This window comes from Stegodyphus dumicola, chromosome 7 (assembly GCF_044657685.1).
Source record: "Stegodyphus dumicola isolate Sdum_Otavi_A_Nest chromosome 7, ASM4465768v1".
In the NCBI taxonomy this organism is placed as follows: Eukaryota; Metazoa; Arthropoda; class Arachnida; order Araneae; family Eresidae; genus Stegodyphus; species Stegodyphus dumicola.
In genome coordinates, this window is record NC_140774.1 from 106816428 (window position 1) to 106837474 (window position 21047).

Sequence of the window (21047 nt, forward strand, 5' to 3'; positions counted from 1 at the left end):
CTTACAAATTTGGTAGGAATAATTTTTCTTTTGGATTTTAGACTTTACACCTTGGAAGGCCTAAAGGCAGGATTTAAAATTTAGTTATAGCAACATCATTTTAGAATCAATATCATAAATTATATCTGCTATAAAATGTTCTTAGTGCTTTTTTAATGAATATTTTTTAGAAATTAAAAAAAAATGTAATTGTAACCATGTAAATATAGTATGAGCAAGGGTATCTAACTACATAATTTAATTATTTGAAGCCAGCTACTCTCTCTTAGATGTTATCTCTACATGTTAAGACGAGCTATCTCCTTTCCTAAATCCTTATTGTGAATGCAAGATGCAACACAAAAATGCAAAAATTAATGTAAAACTTGATTACAGCTAATGAGACTTAAAATAATACAAAACAACCTATCATCTCTGGTGCTTCAACGGCTTATTGAAGCTTTATATTAAATATTGTATATTAACTGGGTTATAACTCTAGTAAATCTGCACAAATCTATGACACTAATTCGGTTAGATAAAGTGCAGCTAACTTTTGACACTTGCAAGTATACCAACGTCAGGTGTTCACGTCTGTTCCAATCTCTGTTTAAGCAAGCAGCTGTTGTGGCAACAGCCAAGCTTCTGGTATGAGACTTGCTTATTATTATTTTATTTCACAGTTTCACTTGCCCACCAGCAGCCGAGCGGTAAAGTCGCTGAACACTGGTAGTTCAGTCTGATGTTCGAATCCCGCAAATGGGCTGGCTGCATGGGCGTTTTCGTGGTTTTCCCCATGTGTAACGTGTATACGAGCCAGTTTCCCTTAGAAAGTCCTCCACGAAGGCATCCCTCCCTTTAGGCAGATAGCCCTAGTGTTCTTTGCCATAATTAAATACACCACACCACAGTTTGACTTATGCCACTTGACATGAAATTTGCATATATCTCTGGACTGAGCGACTATGTGACAAAATGAAGCATAAAAGAAAAGCATCACTATAAAGCTAACTGTTAGTAAAATTTAAATGATAAGCCGATCTTTTTTAAAAGCTGTGGGACAAGTCTAAAACATAAATGTTTTAAGAAATTTTATAATTTAATGCTAATTACTTGATAAAATTAAGTTAAATATTAAATTATGTATAATAATAATGTAACCTATTTACAGATTTATTATATTCTTACAAATGACTAAAAAAGTGGTTCTACAAAAGTGAAGATATTTGTTTTTATTCAGTTCTGATTTGCTTGATAGGTCCTTAATTGTTTCATTTATGGTACTTAATTTTCCATGAATAAGTGTCTACAAACCCTGGATTCAGTTATAGCTAGTTGAGAAAATTAATATCTGTTAAATTGGGGAAAGAATAGCTGAATATGGTCAACAAAACAGTAATAGATTAGAACAATTACCTGCAATAAGTTTTTACTCTTAGGATTATAAAGCTTCTGGTAAAATCAGAGGTTGTTAATCCAGTAAAATTAAAAATTGTAATCTGTTTTATCAATTATATAAGTAAATAAAATGTGATTATTTATTAAATAAAGAGGCCTAAGTTCCATCAGAAATCCATAGGAACAATTGGCACTACTTTGATGGGATCTCTGGCAACTTTCATGGTTCATCGATAGTCAATTTTCACAGTCGACATAATATAAAGATATTGAATTCTTTTATAAAAGATAAAAAACATAATTGCAAGTGAGTTCAAGGAAGGGAATTGTTGATTAATGTAATTACAATATATTCCTCCATTCAGTAAGATATGTTGCATAGTATTGTTTATTTGATAAACACGTTATCTGTATTTCTGTACTGCCTTTGAATGCTCTCTTTTTCTGTATTAAAATATTTTACATAGCATTTTCCTCTATTGATCACAAATTCCAAATCATTTTAAAATTGCAAATTATTACTACCAACAAAGCAAGTATATCTCCATTTAAAAATAGTGTCCCTTTCTCTCAAAATCATAAATAAATTGAGCTAATTAAAGAAAACTCTAAGTTTATATTATAATATATGTTAATTTAATTTTGTTAAGATCGTTATTTCTTTAATGTTATAGTTTTAAACATAGTTTTTAGAGTTCGTTTTTGTAACCTTTTATTTTAAATTTTATTTTCAGTTACTGATTTATGTTTAGATGTTGATCCTTATTTTATACATTTTTTAAATTCTTGAAAATCTGAATATTATATTTAACATTCTGTTTTCATATTTATTGTTGAAAGACTAAAGAAAATGATTAAAATTACTTAATTATATTCTATAAATTATTCTATGTTTAGTTAATAAATATTTAAAAAATGCCCATTTCCTAGTGACTGTAACATCTTATCCTGTTTATTTCTTCCAAAACCCCCATCTCAGTGTCATTTAGATACTATGCAAATGTCTATATATTAATTTGTGTTAATTTTTATTGCAGAATGGATCTTGTTGGTGATATTGATTGGATGATTGAATGCTTGAATGGAAGTGAACCCTTTGGAGGTAAGATTGCTAATAGTTTGAATGATAAGTAATTTTATCCATAAGCAGTTAAAAACAGCCTGAAATGTTAATGTTAGTTTCATATGAAAACTGATATTAAAGATTTGTTAACTTTATTGCTGCACAGAAGTGACAAAACTGTACTATAGACTCATTAATTTTTTTTTTTTTTTTTTTTTTTTGCTGCTCATAAGTGTCAAAATCATATAAAAATACAAATATGTACTAAGGCAAACTAGAAATTTTTGATATTTTCTGTAAACCAAAACCTAGGGATCTTAATATTAAAAATGAATATTTGTTTGTAAGATAATTTTGTATTAAGGTTACACTAGTTATTAAGATTTTTGTAATTTAGGTTTCCACTTGCCTGGAAAATCATAGAAGTTAAAAATGGTCATGGAAAGTCAGTGATAGTGTAAACTTTTTTTTAAAATGTCAGGAGAAATCTCTTTTTGCAAATAATGAGGGGAGAGGAATACCAGACTGTTCAATTCTTTCAGTTAATGAAAATTTTGTTTGAAATAATAATTTATAAATAAAAATTGCTCATCTTAGGAGAGCATTTAACATAATTGTAATCTTTGTTTTTCTTGTGTTATGTATTTTACTCTGATTATATTTGAAACAAATTTATCAATGTGTAGTTCACTTCTCCATAATCTGTGCCATGCCAGTGGCTGAGCAGTTACGACTACTGAATACCAGAAGTTAAGACTTTCCACTTGTTTCACTTGAATATGGGCTAGTTAAATTTAGAAAGTCCTCCATGGAAGCATTCTTCTCCCATAGGTACACTGTAAAAAAAGGGGGGGACAGTTCTCTATCTTCCATTCTACTGGGCCGATTGACGAAATTCAACTTGCGTGTTTCATGTCTCGAAAGCACGACTTAAGATATGTATTATATATATAGAGAGAGAGAGCATTGTTTTAATATAGGTATTTAGACACAAAATCGGACCTTTTTCTGAAATGACATGTCAAATTTTCCATATTTCGTTTCTATGACTCAAATGGTTGCCAAGTTTTGTAAAAATTGCATGAATACTTTTTAAAAAATCATATCTAAAAATTTTAGTTCCTTAATGTTAATTGAATTCGATATATACTATTTATTAATATTTCTTTTTGTTAATTAAACTTAATTGATTAATGCTTCCTGAATTCAAAATTTAGGCTTAATCCAAATATAATTCGCACATTCTTTTATGTATTTTAAAAATTTGTATTTTAAAATATTTTTTTAATTTTTTTGAAAATTTATATTATAACCTATAAAATTTTCATACATCTTACTAAGAATATCTGCAAAAAAATAGAGTTTTTTATTCGAAATTTTTTAAGATATATGTGAATTTACATTTTGGCACATTTTGAAATTTGTCGTATTAAATATAAGTGATAATAATGAAAATGTAATTTATGCCTTTCGTTAAAATTATTTTAAAGAATGAATAAGGACCATTTTTGGTGGATGAAATGATAGACCATTTTTCCTTTTGTGGGGGAAAAATTAAAGTAGGTTACTATAAATTAAGAATTCCGCCAAGTCAATTATTCTTGGCGCAAACTGAAAAAATTCACAAAGATAAATTTTTAAATTTTTCCATACATTTCTCACCAAAAATTACAAAATTTAATATTTAGCATAATTTGAGTGATAGAATCGAAATATGGAAAAAATTGATATGTTATTTCAGAAAAAGTCCAATTTCATGTCAAAATATGTTAGAATAATGCTATATATAAATCTAATCTATATCCTAAGTCACACGTTTAAGACATGTAAAACGCAATTTAAATTTCGTCAATCAGACCTATAGAACGGGAGATACAGAACTTCTAAAATGAAAAAATAGTCATCTTATTTGTTACTTAACTTAGATTCAAAAGCATATACAGTCAAAAGTCGTTAATTCGGACACCCATAATCCGGACCTCAAAGCTAAAATCTTTCGGCGCATGCGCTGCGTTGACGCATGCGCATAGTTGTTTACGCGTGTGCCTAAGACCTTTACGACTGCGCATATGCGTCTGCGCAAGTTCATAATACGTTTTCGCGTGCGCGTTTAATGTATAACGGACGGTATAAGCTAAAATTATCTAATTATCTATTTCAGTTAATGTTGATGATTGCGTTGTTCCTTAATCTTTGAATTGGATCCGGCTTATTATTTTTTGCAGACTCTAAGAGCAATTTTATAAAAGTAAGCTTGAACTTTCGATTATGTCAAATAGAATTTCCAATGCTGGAGCTCCCAAAGGATCTACAAAACGAAAGTATGTTTCGATGTCCATCAAACAAAAAATGGATAAAGACATATCCATTCGTTTATCTAACCGTTCTGAAATCTGTTTATCAATTCACGCTGCTCTGCGCGGAGGGGGGGGACGTCGCGGCGCGCAATGAACTGGATGTTGATCTGTCAGCACTATCATTATCTTCAGAGCAGATGTTTTTATTTTATTCGGCTTATAATTGCTTACTAAATGTAGTATTTTATCTCGATGTACTCAGTCTTTGATATGATTTAAATCAAATTCCTCGTTATTATAAATATCACGAATACAAATCAAGTAGTTTTCTGGTTGCAATTTTCTAATTCCGGCTATGCGTAATGTATGCTTTACGCATGCGCGCGTTGAAAGAAATGTTTAATAAAGTAAACAAATAAATATTAAGCTTCTTTTTTTGTACATTTTGATACCCTTTAGATCATAATTGCTCATTATTTTATAAATTACGGTTTTATATTTTTAATTTTATAATTTCTGTATGCCATCTTACCAGATTTAGACTGATGATCTATAATCCAGAATCGCCGAAGTCTCGACGAGTCCGGATTAAAGACTTTTGACTGTATTTGAAATTAGTAAAATTTTGAAAACAAAATCATTGCAGACGTATTTTGTAAGCCTTAAATATAATAATAGTAAGACTTCTTTTCTGATTATAAAATCCCCCCAAACATAGAAGTTGGTGGAGTCATCAATCACTGAATTTCTGGCAATCATTCCAGCAGAAGTTTAAAGGAACATATTGTTCTCTATTAATTAGTTAGTAATTTGATACAGATTATGGATATAGCATATAAAACACTTAAATCACTTATAATTTTTCGCATTGCATCACCATTAGATACCACCACCATTGCATCACCATAGAATAATGCTATGTATAAATCCATGTTCAAATACAGTTGCATATAGTTCCATTTTTTGATGCCAGGATCCTGTAACATTGAAAATACTCCAACTATGTGCTGTCCTGTAGAAAGCAGTTTTTCAAAATATGAGGAAAAAACTGATCCTTCTATACAAGAATTAAAAATTGTCTTATCGAAAATTAAATCTAGTTTACATAAAACCAAGGCAGAGTTCATATAACTGTTCTCTGAAATCATGCTTATCCATTATTGGGTTAACAACATATGTATGTTAAGTATAACAAGCTCTAGAATGGCATTACAAATCTCTCATTTACTTAATATTTTTTTGGGGGGGAGGAGAGAATTTTTCGAAATATTCCAGTTACTTGAATGCTTAATAGCTAGAATTTTACTAGGTAAACACAAGATTGATGATTAGTTTAAACATGTTTCTTCTAATATTATAATACTTAAAATAAATTCTATTATGTATAAAAAACTAAATTTTTGTTTGTTAGAATTAAAAATCAGTTATAAATCCATCAGACTATATACAATTAAGTCAATTTTTATTTAGTTATTGATCACACTTTTTTTCTTTTTCCTAAAGGACTGTGAGCCAGCAGTCATTAAAAGAAAATCATATGTAAAACTTGATTATTTTGATAAATCAGAATAAAATTCATTTAGCAGATGCCTGTTTTATCACATTCTCCATTGAACAATCTAAAATCTTTCTTTCACTTAGAATTTGATTTCTAAAGAGGAAAAAAAGACGTTATAGAAGGCAAGATCTGAGAAAAGTATTGGTTGCTGAAGAATTATGTGCTTAGCCAGATATTGCTGTGGAGCCTTTATTGGTTGGAATTGATGCTCACTAAACACATGCAGTTTGTGGGCCATTTTCAAGTAGCATTTTTCAAGCATCACAATGCTGTATGGTCATACTGTTTAGTTATTGTCTGGCCAGGTGGAACATACTCATCATGAAATGATACTGAAGTAAATGGTGTATAGTGTCTCCACACTACTTTCAGTTTTTCATGTTTCTTGCCATGCCAGAGAGTTTGTAGATCTACGAGAAAAACTGAATTTTGATTTTAAGGTCATAACCACACTCATAATTTGTCAACTGTTGTGATGATTTTTGTAAAGTTGTCATTTTTTGGGCATAGATAAGGAGATTTTATACAGCTGATATTGCATCTTATTTTTAATCATCTCATCAGTTTTTACATATTTTTACATATTTAGACATGTCTCATGCCTAAATCTTTACTGCAACATAATTAATCTATTGTCAAATATGGATGAGCTTGATGTATCAATGTTAACATCTGCACTTTCATTTTATGCAATACTGATTGATTCTCGATAAGCCACATTTTGTTTTTGTGAACTGTTTTTATATATTAACTGTTACTGCTGTTTCCCACCCCTTTTCTGTTTGAAAACAATGATTAAAATTTGGAATCTGCCTTTTACCTACTGCAAGCAGTGGATTATGTTCAAAGTTATATGATTCTACTTTTAAAAAATGTGTGTTTTAATGAAAACGATATGGTCAGCTATATATGGCCAACAAAAAAGTAATAGATTGGGTCAGGTACCTGCAGGAAGTTTGTATTGATGACATTTTAAGCAAAGCTTCAGGTCAAGTTGGAAAGCCTATTAAAATAGTAGAAATCGATCAATAGCTGAATGCATAAGTTTGACATTTTTCTTATTTCTACTAGGTATGGATCTGTAAGACATTTGACCCCACCAGTGGCCAAGTAATTAAAGATTACTCAATATTGGAACTCGACTCTAAATAGTCAAGCTGGCTGCATGGTTAATTTTTGTGTAATTTACCACGTGTAACATGAATATGAGCCAGTTACACTTAAAGAACTCCACGTTTCCCCACGTTTTGCCGTCACATATTGAAACTTAGTGAATGAAAAGGAAAAACGAAATTGCCGCATTTCTTAAATTTGTAAATAAATCCTCTAGCATAGGGTTTCTTAAACATTTTTCACTCATGACCCCTTTTTATCATACAGATTTTTTCACTCATGACCCCTTTTTATCACACAGATTTTTTTGCAACCCCTAGGACCCCATAATATTTATAAATATTTTGTAGGACCCCCATAAGTATTGCGTAAATCTGACACACGCATGAGTAAAATTGTCAATTTTTTCACTTGTACTGTAATATATTATTGCAGTTTTCGGTCATTAACTTTTTATTCCTGATTTTAAGACAGAGAACAATGTGAAAATTTTAAGTAACTAACAGACGAAATGACAGCTTCACGTGCAAAGCAAGGAAAATGAACGTTTATATTATAAAAAGAATGCATTGAAACGTTTTTTTCTTTGTCTGTGTTGTTTTATCTTTATCTATTTTCAGATACATTGTGTAAAAATATTGGTAATTGTAAAATTATTATAATAAGTTAACAAAATATCAAAATTGCTAAAATTTTTGGCGACCCCCTCCTGCAGGTCCCGCGACACACAGTTTAAGAAACCCTGCTCTAGCACAAAGTGATAGAGCACTTTAAAGCAATCAAGTAAATCAATCGACTTTATTTGAAAGTTTATTACTTTGTCAGTAATAGCAGAGCTTTCAAATATAAAGGAAACTTGGCCATATTGATATTATACATTAGAAAAAACCACCAAAAAGTCCATGCGGTTGGTCCATTGCTTAAACTTGAACTATTTTCCACCCCCTTGCAGTTTGAAAAGAATGATTAAAGTGAGTTGAGTTGAACTATCAATATTCAGCTATCCTATTCCACTGGCAGTTCTTGTGTCAGAAACATTTTCCGAATACAGTCAAAAGTCGTTAATTCGGACACCCATAATCCGGATTGATCTATAATCCGGACCTCAAAGCTAAAATCTTTCTGCGCATGCACCGCTTTGACGCATGCTCATAGGCGTTTTACGCGTGCGCGCAAGATATTTACAACTCGCATATGCATCTGCGCAAGCGCAGAATACGTTTTCGCGTGCGCGTTTAATGTATAACGGACGGTATAAGCTAAAATTATATAATTATCTATTTCAGTTAATGTTGATGATTGCGTTGTTCCTTAATCTTCGAATTGGATCCGGCTTATTATATTTTGCAGACTATAAGAGCAATTTTATAAAAGTAAGCTTGAACTTTCGATTATGTCAAATAGAATTTCCGATGCTGGAGCTCCCAAAGGATCTAGAAAACGAAAGTATGATTCGATGTCCATCATACAAAAAATGGATAAAGGTATATCCTTAGTTTATCTAACCATTCCGAAATCTGTTTATCAATCTCACACTGCTCTGCGCGGGGGGGGGGGGACGTCGCGGCGCGCAATTAACTGGAAGTTGATCTGTCAGCACTATCGTTATCTTCAGGGCAGTTGTTTTTATTTTATTCGGCTTATAATTCCTTACTAAATGTAGTATTTAATCTCGATGTACTCCGTCTTTGATATGATTTAAATCAAATTCCTCGTCATTATAAATATCACGAATACAAATCAAATAGTTTTCTGGTTGCAATTTTCTAATTTCGGCTATGCGTAAGGTACGCATGCGCTCGTTGAAAGAAATGTTTAATAAAGTAAACAAATAAATATTAAGCTTCTTTTTTTGTAAATTTTGATACCCTTTAGATCATAATTGCTCATTATTTTATAAATTACGGTTTCATATTTTTAATTTTATAATTTCTGCATGCCATCTTACCAGATTTAAACTGATGATCTATAATCCGGAATCGCCGAAGTCCCGACGAGTCCGGATTAAAGACTTTTGACTGTACTAGCAGATTCTGAATGATGAACCATTAAAGGAATGCTGTTTCAGCATCTCTATTGCTCGTCTATTCTCAATATTCTCCTTGCATTCAATATATAAGTGTCCTTTATGCTCTTTTGCAAAAAAATTGAAGCACCAAGAAGGACTTTTGCAATCGTGACGAAATTTTGTGTGCAAAAATATCTTGATCGATCATGCAAATGATCTAAGTTTCAAGGCAAATGAACAGGAATTGCGATCATAGCGCACATTTCTAGTGCACAATTTCCAAAGTATGAAACCAGTAAACAGAGGCAGAAAATGTATCTTTTTTTGTTGCGTTGCTGTCATTGTGATTCCGTAAAGAAGCAACTAAAGATGCCATTATGACGATATCGAACACCTTACAGACAACTAAACGACTTCAGACATGGTCACATTGTAGGGTTGCTTAAAGCTGGATGGTCATACCGAGCAATAGGCTGCTACCTGCAGTGTACAGACACCGCTGTGCAAAGATGTTGGCAGCAGTGGTTGCTATAAGGAAATTGCCGACAAAATGAAGGCTCTGGAAGGCCAAGGAGCACAAATGCGAGGCAAAATAGGATGATTGTTCACCAGGCCCGAACCACCCCAACGCTATCATTGTTGACTAGTCAATGCACTACAGCTACATCTATACCTCCTGTGGTACCATCCACCATTTCACGGAGCTTGTCTGAGGTTGGGACACAGATAAGAGACAGAGACCTTTAAGATGTTTGCCTTTGAGCCCACAACATTGGCGAAGTCGCTGGAGTGCTGTTGCAGCCGATCATCATGACTGCCATCAGACTGGCATCGTATAGTGTTCAGCAATGAATCCCGCTTCACTCTTGAAGGAGATGACCACCATGTTCATGTCTGGAGAGGACGGGGCCAGCGGTCCCAATCAGCCTTTGTTTTAGAAAGACATACAGGAATAAGCCCTGGTGTGATGGTGTGGGGTGCTATTTCTTATGACAGCAGGTCATCTTTAGTCATCATCTGTATATCTTTAACAGCTCAACAATATGTTGATACCATCCTGTGGCCAGTTACATTACCCTTCATGGCACATCATTCTGGGGCCATTTTCTAACAAGGTAATGCCAGGCCACATATCGCTCGTATATCTCTGGACTGCCTCCATGCGGTTAATACTCATCCTTGGCTAGCAAGGTACCTTTCACCAATCGAGCATGTCTGGGGCATACATAGTAAGCCACCAGATTCTGGGCACCACAAAATATCGCAGATCAGGCACGAAAACTGTTAAATGCGTGGCAGAATGTGTCACAGGATGACATTAGGAACCTCTACCACTCCTTGCCTCGACGAATTCAAGCATGCATTTCCACCAGGAGCGGTTCGACCAACTACTGATTTGAACACTGAATGGGTGATTGTGAGCTGTGAACAGGTACTATGAACTTGAATTTTTAATCATTTTATTATCTGTGTACAAGCTATACACATATTCAATTTCATCGAAAACAACCACTTCCCTTATGGTGCTTCAATTTTTTTTTTTTTTTTCAAAAGAGTGTATATAGATAAAGCGAATAAACAAACATGAAAAGAATGTGGTGAAACTTGTCAATCTCTCTAATAATTATGATTTGGTAGGAAATTTTCATAAATATTAAGTAAATTCTAACTGAAAATTATCAGCATAAAAATCATTCACATCTAGGTTATTGGGATGAGCACCTTTATGTAACCATACCTGTTCATTTGTGTTACCTTTAATACGTGCGCCCCCAAAAAAAAATAGAAACGGAGAGGTACACAAATTAATGTTGGAGGCAGGAATATGTTTTCATTGAATATTGACCATATAGATATGTGACAAAATACACTGGTGTGCAAAAATTAAGGACGAAGTCGAAAAATTAGCATATCAGCTGAACGAAGAGGCAGAGCGGAGAGAAAGACCAATCAGGAGATTAAATAAGGTGATGTACGGTAGCACATGCACAGATATGCAGGTAGACGTAATGGGGGAGTGTCTGAGTAGTATAAAGCATGTTGTCGGTGTAAGATCAGTATTTCTGGCAAAGAGATTGCACGCCGTATAGCAGTTAAAATCACACCGAGTTGCTGCCTCAGCGAGAAATGGCGAATAATCAATCTGTTAGACGACATCTGGATGCTTTTACCCGAGGTCAAATCATTGGGAAGTTGGAGGAAGGCCGCAGTGTGACAAGTGTGGCTGCAGAGTTCGGAATTGCTCACAGCATCGTTTCACGACTTTGGAGTCAATTTCAAACTACAGGAGCAGCTATCCGGGGGTTTAGTAGTGGTCGTCCATGAGGAACCACACCCACAGATGACCGGTATATTGCCTTACAGGCCAGAAGAAACAGGCGGCAGACAGCGGGAGAAATCGCTAGACACAGGCGACTGGACGACCGATATCGCGTTTTACCGTGGCCAGAAGACTGCACGGTGGTGGTCTGTTTGCACGACACCCTGTACGGTGTGTACCTCTAACGCCTGCCCATCGGAGAAGGCGTTCTCTGTGGTGCCGGGAACACCGGAATTGGAGAGACAATGAATGGGGACGAGTACTCTTTACAGATGAGAGCAGATTCAGTCTGAGTAGCGATTCTCATCGCATACTCATCTGGAGAGAGCGGGGAAGCCTCAATCATACCTCGAACATCATTGAAAGGGACAGGTATGGAGGTGGCGGTGTTCTCGTTTGGGGAGGCATCATGCTTAGTAATCGTACAGACCTTCACAACTTCGACGCAGGTTCAGTCTACGGGACCCGTTATTGTAACGAGATTGTTCTTCCATATGTGCGTCTTTTTAGAGGCGCTATGGGTCCGCAGTTCCTTTTCATGGACGACAATGCACCATGTCATCGCACAGTAGCTGCCGAACAGCTCTTAGAGAGTGAGGATATTGAACGTATGGATTAGCCGGCACGATCTCCGGATCTCAATCCCATCAAGCATGTATGGGATTTTCTAGGCAGACGCTTGGCAGCTCGTACCTTACCACCAGTAATGATTCCGGAGCTTTGATTGGCGCTGCAAGACGAATGGGCAGCAATGCCTCAACAACTCATTGACACCCTCATTCTCAGCATGGGCAGATGCTGTCAAACCTGCCTAGCAGTCAGGGGAGATCATATCCCCTATTAAAGACCGGATGTTTCTTGCTGGACATCCATCACAGGGATGTTTCGGCCTTCAGTCGCATTGTGCTCCATGCTACTTTTTCAAAAAAGCTCCTTTTTATCCCTCTGATTTCTCTTTTAGTAAGTGTTGCTTACATTACTCATGTCCTTACGTATTGGGGATCTTACGGTATTAAATGTGTTGATTTGGAAAGCTTTTGTACAAAGTTATATTGAAAAAACTGTCTCGTCCTTAATTTTTGCACACCAGTGCAACTTGGCTTTTTAGCTTTTTTTCCATACTGATGAAGTTTTTTGTTCTTTGTTCTCACTGTCTTCAGTCCATAGTTTTGAAGATTTGTTGTGCCAAAATTTCATCCATATAGCAAGCTGTGAATGTAAAACATCCGGCACTGGAGTTAAAAGTGAGCTTTATAGAAGCTGTAACTCAGTTGCTACCTGCAGGAATACATTTTATTCAAATCTACTGTGGGCAAGAAAGTCCTGAAGAAAGACATATATCTTCAATACGGCAGATAGCCCTCAAATACTTTGTCATATTTAAATAATGAAACAAAACTAATACAAGACATTTTTCATTTTTTTTGACTGTCTTGAAAACATCTGAACTACTCATATATGCAATTTATACATATCCTTCTATTATGTACAAGGTTTGCGCAGGTATCATTAAGCTTTTGACAAAATATTGTGCAAATTCTCTGCGAAAGTGAATGTGATAAGAGACTTCATATGCTTTTTCAAAGCATTCGTGTAAGTGATAGGATTAAGGCATTATAACTCAGGGTGTCTGTGCCATGTAATTGGAAGTCACTCTGTATCATTTTATTATCTTGTTTTATGAAGTTTTTCTCCTAGACATATAGTAACAATCTTTATTTTTTATCACTTCTCATATGCATACTTCTCATATTAATATGTATATGTGTTTTAAAATGTAAAAATAAAAATACTTCCTTTTATGTAAACCTGTTAATTTTGTTAATACCAAATAAAGCATCTGTATACAAAAAAGCGGAATTCTTCATAATAATACAGGGACAAAAAGCAATTTATCTTTTATAATGTTCATTTGTATTATTGTATTATATTGTTTATGCTTTGCAAGGAATATCTCTTTTTGAAAAGTTATAATTTTAATTGTACGGTAATCATTTCATGTAATTTTGATCAGCTATTTGAAGAAATAATATTTGAAGTACTGAAAATTCTATATTTATGTTTAATAGTCAAATCAAATTCTTCTGTTATTGAAATACATGCAAGTTAATATTTTAACTCTTAATATTTCTTTTTGACCTCAAAAGGATTTCGATATTGGAACATATAAAATAATAAGTGTTTTATTTTAATTTGAATAATAAGTGTTTTATTTTAATTTGAAATTTATGGCTTCAGGTACTTAAAATCCAATATTGAAAATTTTTATTAGAAATGCCATTTAATGTAAATAATGTTTATTTTTTCCAGTTGCTGATTCCGGAGTTCTGAAATGCTACAGGGGCTAAAAACCTTTTTACAGTAACTTTTCAGATAAATAACTACATATTGCAGACTTAGTTTTTAAAAGAGTTAAGAATTGTTTCACAGTTTTTGATTTTAAAATTTTATTGATTGATAGCTCTGTCTGATTTTAGATTAAATATGTAACAGGCTGCAAATTACTGATTTCATATTTTGTAATTAGTCTTTTTAATGGACTTGATGTATTAATTATATCATAAATAATATGAATTGACCCATTTGTATTTTACTTTATGCTTATGATACTTATATATTATTTCAATCACCTTAGTAGAAATCACCAAATTTTCAAAATGTGAGAAACTGTGGCAACCACATGCATAGCATTTCTTTTAGCAACCACGTGTGTATCAGTTTTAACAGCTCACATTACCATTTTTGTTATATTTCAATTCAATGCTTTTATATAGACTAATTTAATTTTAAAATATGTGCTTGTGGGATTTGCCTGCAGTAAAATTTCTGCAGGAATACAGCATTTTGCCACAGAATTGCAGTTGGCTGTATCTTAGTTATTGCCACAAAATTTCCACTACAGCAAAATAAATAAAAGCCTGCATTTAATTGTATGTGTTGAACATTTAAAATGCCCTGGTCCGAAAAACAAACATTAATTACAGAACAACATGCAGAGAGAGGAAAAGTTTACAGAGGTTATATGTATAACTTTACAGCAGATCATGGTTTAGCGAATCGTTAACAAAACACAGAAAACAACCAATAAAAAATAATATAAAGAAAATATAAACAAATAAAATAGGATTAAGTTTCAGAATACATCGGATGTGACAGAAAGCTATAATTCCTTTTAACCAATAAAAATGCAATTACATATATCTCAACACTCCCCCTTAATCACACATTATAGGAAAGATAGAAGAATTACACAGTTTTTAAACAGCTCAGTGACAATAGTTCATAAAATTTTGTTTTGGACAGAGCCTTAGTTAATATATCTGCGATTTGTAAACTTGATTGTACACTGCACAAAAAAAAAAAAAAAAAGAAAAGAAAAAAGGGACAGTTCTATATCTCTCATTCTACTGGGCCGATTGACAAAATTCAAATTGCGTTTTTCATGTCTCAAAAGTGCGACTTAAGATATATATTAGATTTATATATAGCACTATTCTAACAGGTATTTTGACATAAAATCGGACTTCTTCTGAAATAACATACCAATTTTTTTCCATATTTCAATTCTACAACTTAAATTATGCCAGACTGCCAAGTTTTGTAATAATCATATGAGTAGTTTTTAAAAAATTATCTCTCAAAATTTTAGCTCATCATTGTTAATTGAATTTGGCATATATTTATTAATATCTTTTTTATTAAACTTTTTTGATTTTTCCTTTCACCTTTCAAAATTTAGGTTCATTTCAAATAAAATTCATCCATTTTTTGTGTTTTATTTTTAAATTTTCTGTTTTTAAATAATTTTTATAAATTTTTTCAAAAAAGTGTTTGAATTATAACCTATAAAATTTTTACCACCATCTTAAAGTAGACGTTTTCTAAGCATACCTGCAAAAAATTAGTTTTTTATTCAAAATTTTCTAAGATATACACGAATTTACATATATTCGCATTTTGAAATTTGGCACCTTTTTCTTGAGCTATTTTTAGCCTTAAATTTCAAATAAATTTTTACGCAGAATTAATTATACGAAATTTTTCCTTCACTGATACATAATAAATATTTATTAATACTATATGAAAAGTTTTTTTTTTTAATTATAGATGATATTATTCAAGATTTTGAATTTTTTAAAATTTCTTTCTTTCTTCCTTTTCTTTTTTTTTTCTTTTCTTTTTTTTTTTTAATATTTGTAAGAATAAATTTTTACCTTCGCCGTGCTATTGTCTGCTACTTTACTTTGACTGCATTTAAATTGAATTGTCTAAAACTGAGAAAGTTTATTTGATGTTTATTTTCACAACGTTTTTAAGCAAACAGGACGTTGACAGTTTGGGTCATATCCCAGCTTTAAAAATTATATATATAAGTATAAATATTTACATTAATCCTCTTTGGAAGAATGATTTAAGTAGCTAATTTTCTCTCGTGCTACAGATCGTATAACCTATGAATCTATGAATATATTTGATTCTTACGATTTCAAAAATAAAATATTTGTCTAAAATATGAATAACATTTTAAGAAACTAAATGAAGAATGATAAAATTGTGTAAAGCAATGACACAATGTTAAAGCTATTTAAAGCAATATATGCAAGTCATCGTAAGTTAAAATGTCAGTTATACATCTTTCTCATTTATATATCCTTTCTGAACAGAACATTGAAAGGCGTGTTAACTGTGCTTTACTGTATTTTCTCTTTTAATATATTCAGTTTTCAGATGCATCGTAGTCTAGGACACAGAGTATTCTTCCGAAAGAAACACAATTAAAATAAATAAAATCAAATCCTGGAAAATTTATATTAATAAATGTATTTAAAATGCTCAGTTCGAATGAATTAATAGAAAATTTTAAAACAATTATCTGAAGAGACAATGCAACACAAACAATTAAAATAAAAGTCCAAAAATTTAAAAATTACCTAAAATAAAAAAAATAACCAAATATATATATATAACTAACTAAACTATTTGAAAAAAATAAACGATGCACCTTTTATTTAAATTATGCAGTTCGAATGGGTAAATAGAAATTTTTAAAACAGATATTCAAAAGAAACCATGCAACTTAAGCAATTAAAATGAAATTCAAGAAAGAAAAAGTTACTTAAAATAATAACAATTATAATTAAAAATATAATATAAAAAACATTATTTGAAAGAAAGAATGATGTGACTTTTATTCCGCACACACAATGTAAAAAGAGAAAGGAAAACAGGTTGCCATATATTAAGAAGTTCGCCGAGTGAATTATTCTTGGCACAACTGAAAAAAGTACCAATATAAATATTTGAATTTCTCCGTAAATTTCGCACCAAATTTTACAAAATTTAATATTTAGGCATAATTTGAGTCGTAGAATTAAAATATGTTTAAAAAATTGGTATGTTATTGCAGAAAAAGTCCGATTTTGTGTCAACATACCTATGCTAGACTGGTGCTATATATAAATCTAATATATATCCTAAGTTACGATTATTACAAAACTTGGCAGTCTGGCATAATTTAAGTTGTAGAATTGAAATATGGAAAAAAATTGGTATGTTATTTCAGAAGAAGTCCAATTTTGTGTCAAAATACCTATGTTAGAATAGTGCTGTATATAAATCTAATATATATCTTAAGTCGCGCTTTTGAGACATGAAAAATGCAATTTGAATTTTGTCAATCGGCCCAGTAGAATGGACGGTATAGAACTGTCCTTTTTTTTTCTTCCCTCCCCTCCCCCACAGTGTACATATTCAATTTTGATATTATTTTCTTCAACAGTCTTTTATGAGTGAACTTTAATTTTATATCTATATGTTTCAACCTACCAGAAAAGTTTTCATTAACAATACTTTTAAAACATGACTGGTTATCTTCAAAAATATAAATATTTTTAACACTGAAAGTTTCATTTACTACATTTTTTATCCATAAAACATCTTGAATACCTTTGCATAAAATAATTATTTCAGCTTCTGTTGATGAAACTGCAATACACTTTTGCTTGTTACAGCATCAAATAATAGGACAGTTTGAAAACATTATAAAGTAACCAGTAATTGATTTCCTATCTTTAGTATCTCCCCCCTTCAATCTGCATCTACATACAAGCATAAGTTTGCCCTTTCCAAATCATCCTTTTTGTATATCAATTTTAAATTTAAGGTGTTTTTCAAATATGTAAGAATTCTCTTTAGAGCACACTAGGCAACATCAGTAGGATGCTCATGCAGTTGGCTTAAGCAATTTACTGCAAATAAAATATCTGGCCTTGTAAAATATGCTAAGTAAAGTAAAAATCCAATTAATTCTTTGTATGGGCCATGAAATGCATTTCCTTTCTGAAAATCAGCTGCTGTAGATTTTGGTTCAGTGGGAGTTTGGATAGTTTTACAATCAGATATTTTAAATTTATCAAGTAATTTTTCAATATATGGTTTCTGATCTAAATATAAACAAATGGACTCGAACTTCAGTCTAATGCCCAAAAATTCTGAGACACTTACAGATTTTGACATTTGAAATTCTTTAGATAACAATGATGTTATAACATTTGTTTCTTTTATATCCGATCCTGCAATTAATAAGTTGTTCACATAAAGAGCCATAATTACTTTCTTACAATTTAGATTTCTGATGAAAATACATGGTTCAGAGTCCAATTGCTTAAAATATAATTTAATAACAAAATTAAGAAATTTCTGATACTGTTAAGTTTAGGATTGTGTATCCATAGATCGCCAATAGATGGCGGTAATGTTTGTTTGTAAAAAGAAACTGTGATGTCAATTATGTATATGTATCAGTTCGTCTTTGGTGTTCGTGAATAAATGTTGTGTGGAAGAACGCTCCTCTGTTTATTACTTTAACTGCGATCCAGTCTGTTTATTAGAGATTTACACATATTTTGTTTAGATACCATTGTCAAGGAGACTGTTTAAGTCCATATAAAGTAAAGGTTTGTAAACCTTCATTATTGATAATTATCAGGGTTAAACGTAAAGAGCACATACAACTAATTACTGGAGACAACATGTCTGTATAGTCTATGCCTTCTTTTTTAATGAAGCAACAAGCCTGTAAGTTCCATCTCGTTTTTTATGTAGAATCCATTAGCAGGAAATGGCTCTTTTATCAGTGGGTAAATTTCATAGATCCCATACGTCATTATCTTCCGTAGATTTCATTTCCTCATCCATAGATCTTTTCCATAGTTTTTGTTCTTATTTTGGTAGATTTACAATATCCTGAAATGTCAGAGTATCTTGTTGTGCAAACATCACTTGGCAAGTTTCAGGATTAGGATACCTAACTGGTTATGTCTTTTCTCTTGTAGATTTTCTTTGTTTCTCTTTCTTATTTGCAGCATTTAATTCGGCGTTATCCAGTGTTTGAAACTGATTTGTCTTCATTTTTAATGTCATCATTGTCATTTTCACTCAAATCAGAACTATCGGAAATGTATTTTTGGTTTTCTATTTTCTTCTTTTCTTCATAAAATTTAACATTTATGGAAACAATGATGCGTCTTGTTTCTGGAATCATTAAACGATATCCCATCATGGAATGAGGTACAAATATCATTCTGACAGATTTTTCATCTAGTTTCTTTCTTTGTTATGGTGGTACAAGGGTATAAGCATCACAGCCAAGTACATGCATGTTTGTCAAATCAGGATTTTCACCGTACTTCAAAAAATAAGGAACACAATTGTCAATTGAACTATCCAATCCAATCAGAACAATTATCGCTGTTACCAGTTCACTAAAATCAGTCTAGTGGGGCACCTGAGTTTCAGTGTCTGGGCCAGGTAGGGTGGGAGGTCCGAGGTTAGAGAAGAGGGAGTGACCATAAGTCACAAGGCTCGGGGAGGAGTTACAGCTAAACAAATAGTGAACGGGACGGAGCCTAAGAGCAGTTTGCTTTGGAGAGGTCGAAAGGGCTTAATAGTGCAAAGATTACATCCTTAAACTACATAACGTAAGTAGTTATTCCTGATAAGTAAAGAAGTCCGAAGACGTGACTAAAATGAAGTAATTGTTAACATATGACATACAAAATGCAGATACAAGTCAACATACATTAAAATACGTTATATATAAGATATTATGCAGTTGTAAATGCATAGCAAGTGAGAAAAGAAAAAACATATTTACAGTATATACACTATGTACAAATGGATACGCGTGCTATGTCGGGAAGATTAAGTCGCGGGTGAGGTGAGCGGCTAGTGGTCTCAACTCTTTATCTTCCTCCAGTATCGTATAATCAAAAACCTTAAGGTTTTTTTTATATGAGGGCAGTTCAGAGCTCTCGTAAAGAAGTTATGATTCAATTTATGCAAGAAAGTGACGATTGGTTCAATTTTCAAGTCTTCGTGCAGAGTCCTGTTTAAGACGAAGAAATGCGCATTGGTCATGGTCCGAAGAAGTTTATTTTGAGTAATCTGCAATTTTTCTAGGTCCTTATCTCTGATGGCAGCCCAGGTCAGCGAAGCATAGGCTAAGATAGAGCGGATTACTGCAATGTATAAATGTCTCTTCCTTCTTAGGTCCAGTTTCGAGTCTAAGTTTAGGAGTGGCATGACACTCTGAATAGCCCTGTTAAGAATCTATGATAATTATTTAGGAAGATCAAATTAGATTCAACATTTCAAACTTAACAATTTTTATTTCATCTTCACCTCCAAACTACACACGTGCACAATCACGCGTGTTCGACGACTGCTCTTTCCTTGAGAATCTTGGGATAGAATTTTGTGGTCTGTAATCATGTGCTGCCATCTCTCGGCTGTTCTGGGGTTAAATTGGTAGGATATTTTTTTAGACTTTTTCAAATAAGATAAACCACAACAAGAGTATCCCCCCAGTGAACAAGCGAAGTGAGAGAACGACAGTATTTACACATACATAGCATAAACAAGAGGGAATTGGAATGCTGGGTTGTCAGTTGCTGAAATCACTTACATACATGAAATTAAATAAAAGTAGAAAACAAAATAAAGTAATACAGGTTAAATCTAATTTACATGAATAAATGAAAATAAAGGTTTTTCAGTTCTGAAATTTGTAGAGAATAATTGTGATATGATGAACATTGAAAATCGAATAACTCAAGAGTAATTATGAGCAAGTTAACCAATTTCTGTGATGAGTCTCTTGCTAAATTTCACAATTCGTCCAGATTTTGTGGTTTTGGAATTGTTGACAGAGTTTCCAGTAGTATTTCCTGGGACTTTAGGTTCATGCTCATGAGGAATTTGTTGTATTTCATCATTATATATGAATGCAGGTTTCACTCTGTCTAGGGAAA

At 32.5% G+C, this 21047-nt stretch overlaps 1 protein-coding gene across 1 annotated transcript in view; it reads left to right on the forward strand.

Moving 5' to 3' along the window:
• The window catches only part of LOC118203598 (uncharacterized), a 73693-nt gene extending 59379 nt beyond the window's left edge, over window positions 1-14314 (forward strand). Inside the window, exons 4-5 of the mRNA XM_085820687.1 lie at window positions 2415-2479; window positions 14047-14314. Coding sequence (XP_085676813.1) covers window positions 2415-2479; window positions 14047-14084 — 103 coding nt within the window. The 3' untranslated portion in view covers window positions 14085-14314. The remainder of the gene's footprint in view (window positions 1-2414; window positions 2480-14046) is intronic.
• Window positions 14315-21047: the final 6733 nt, after the last annotated feature.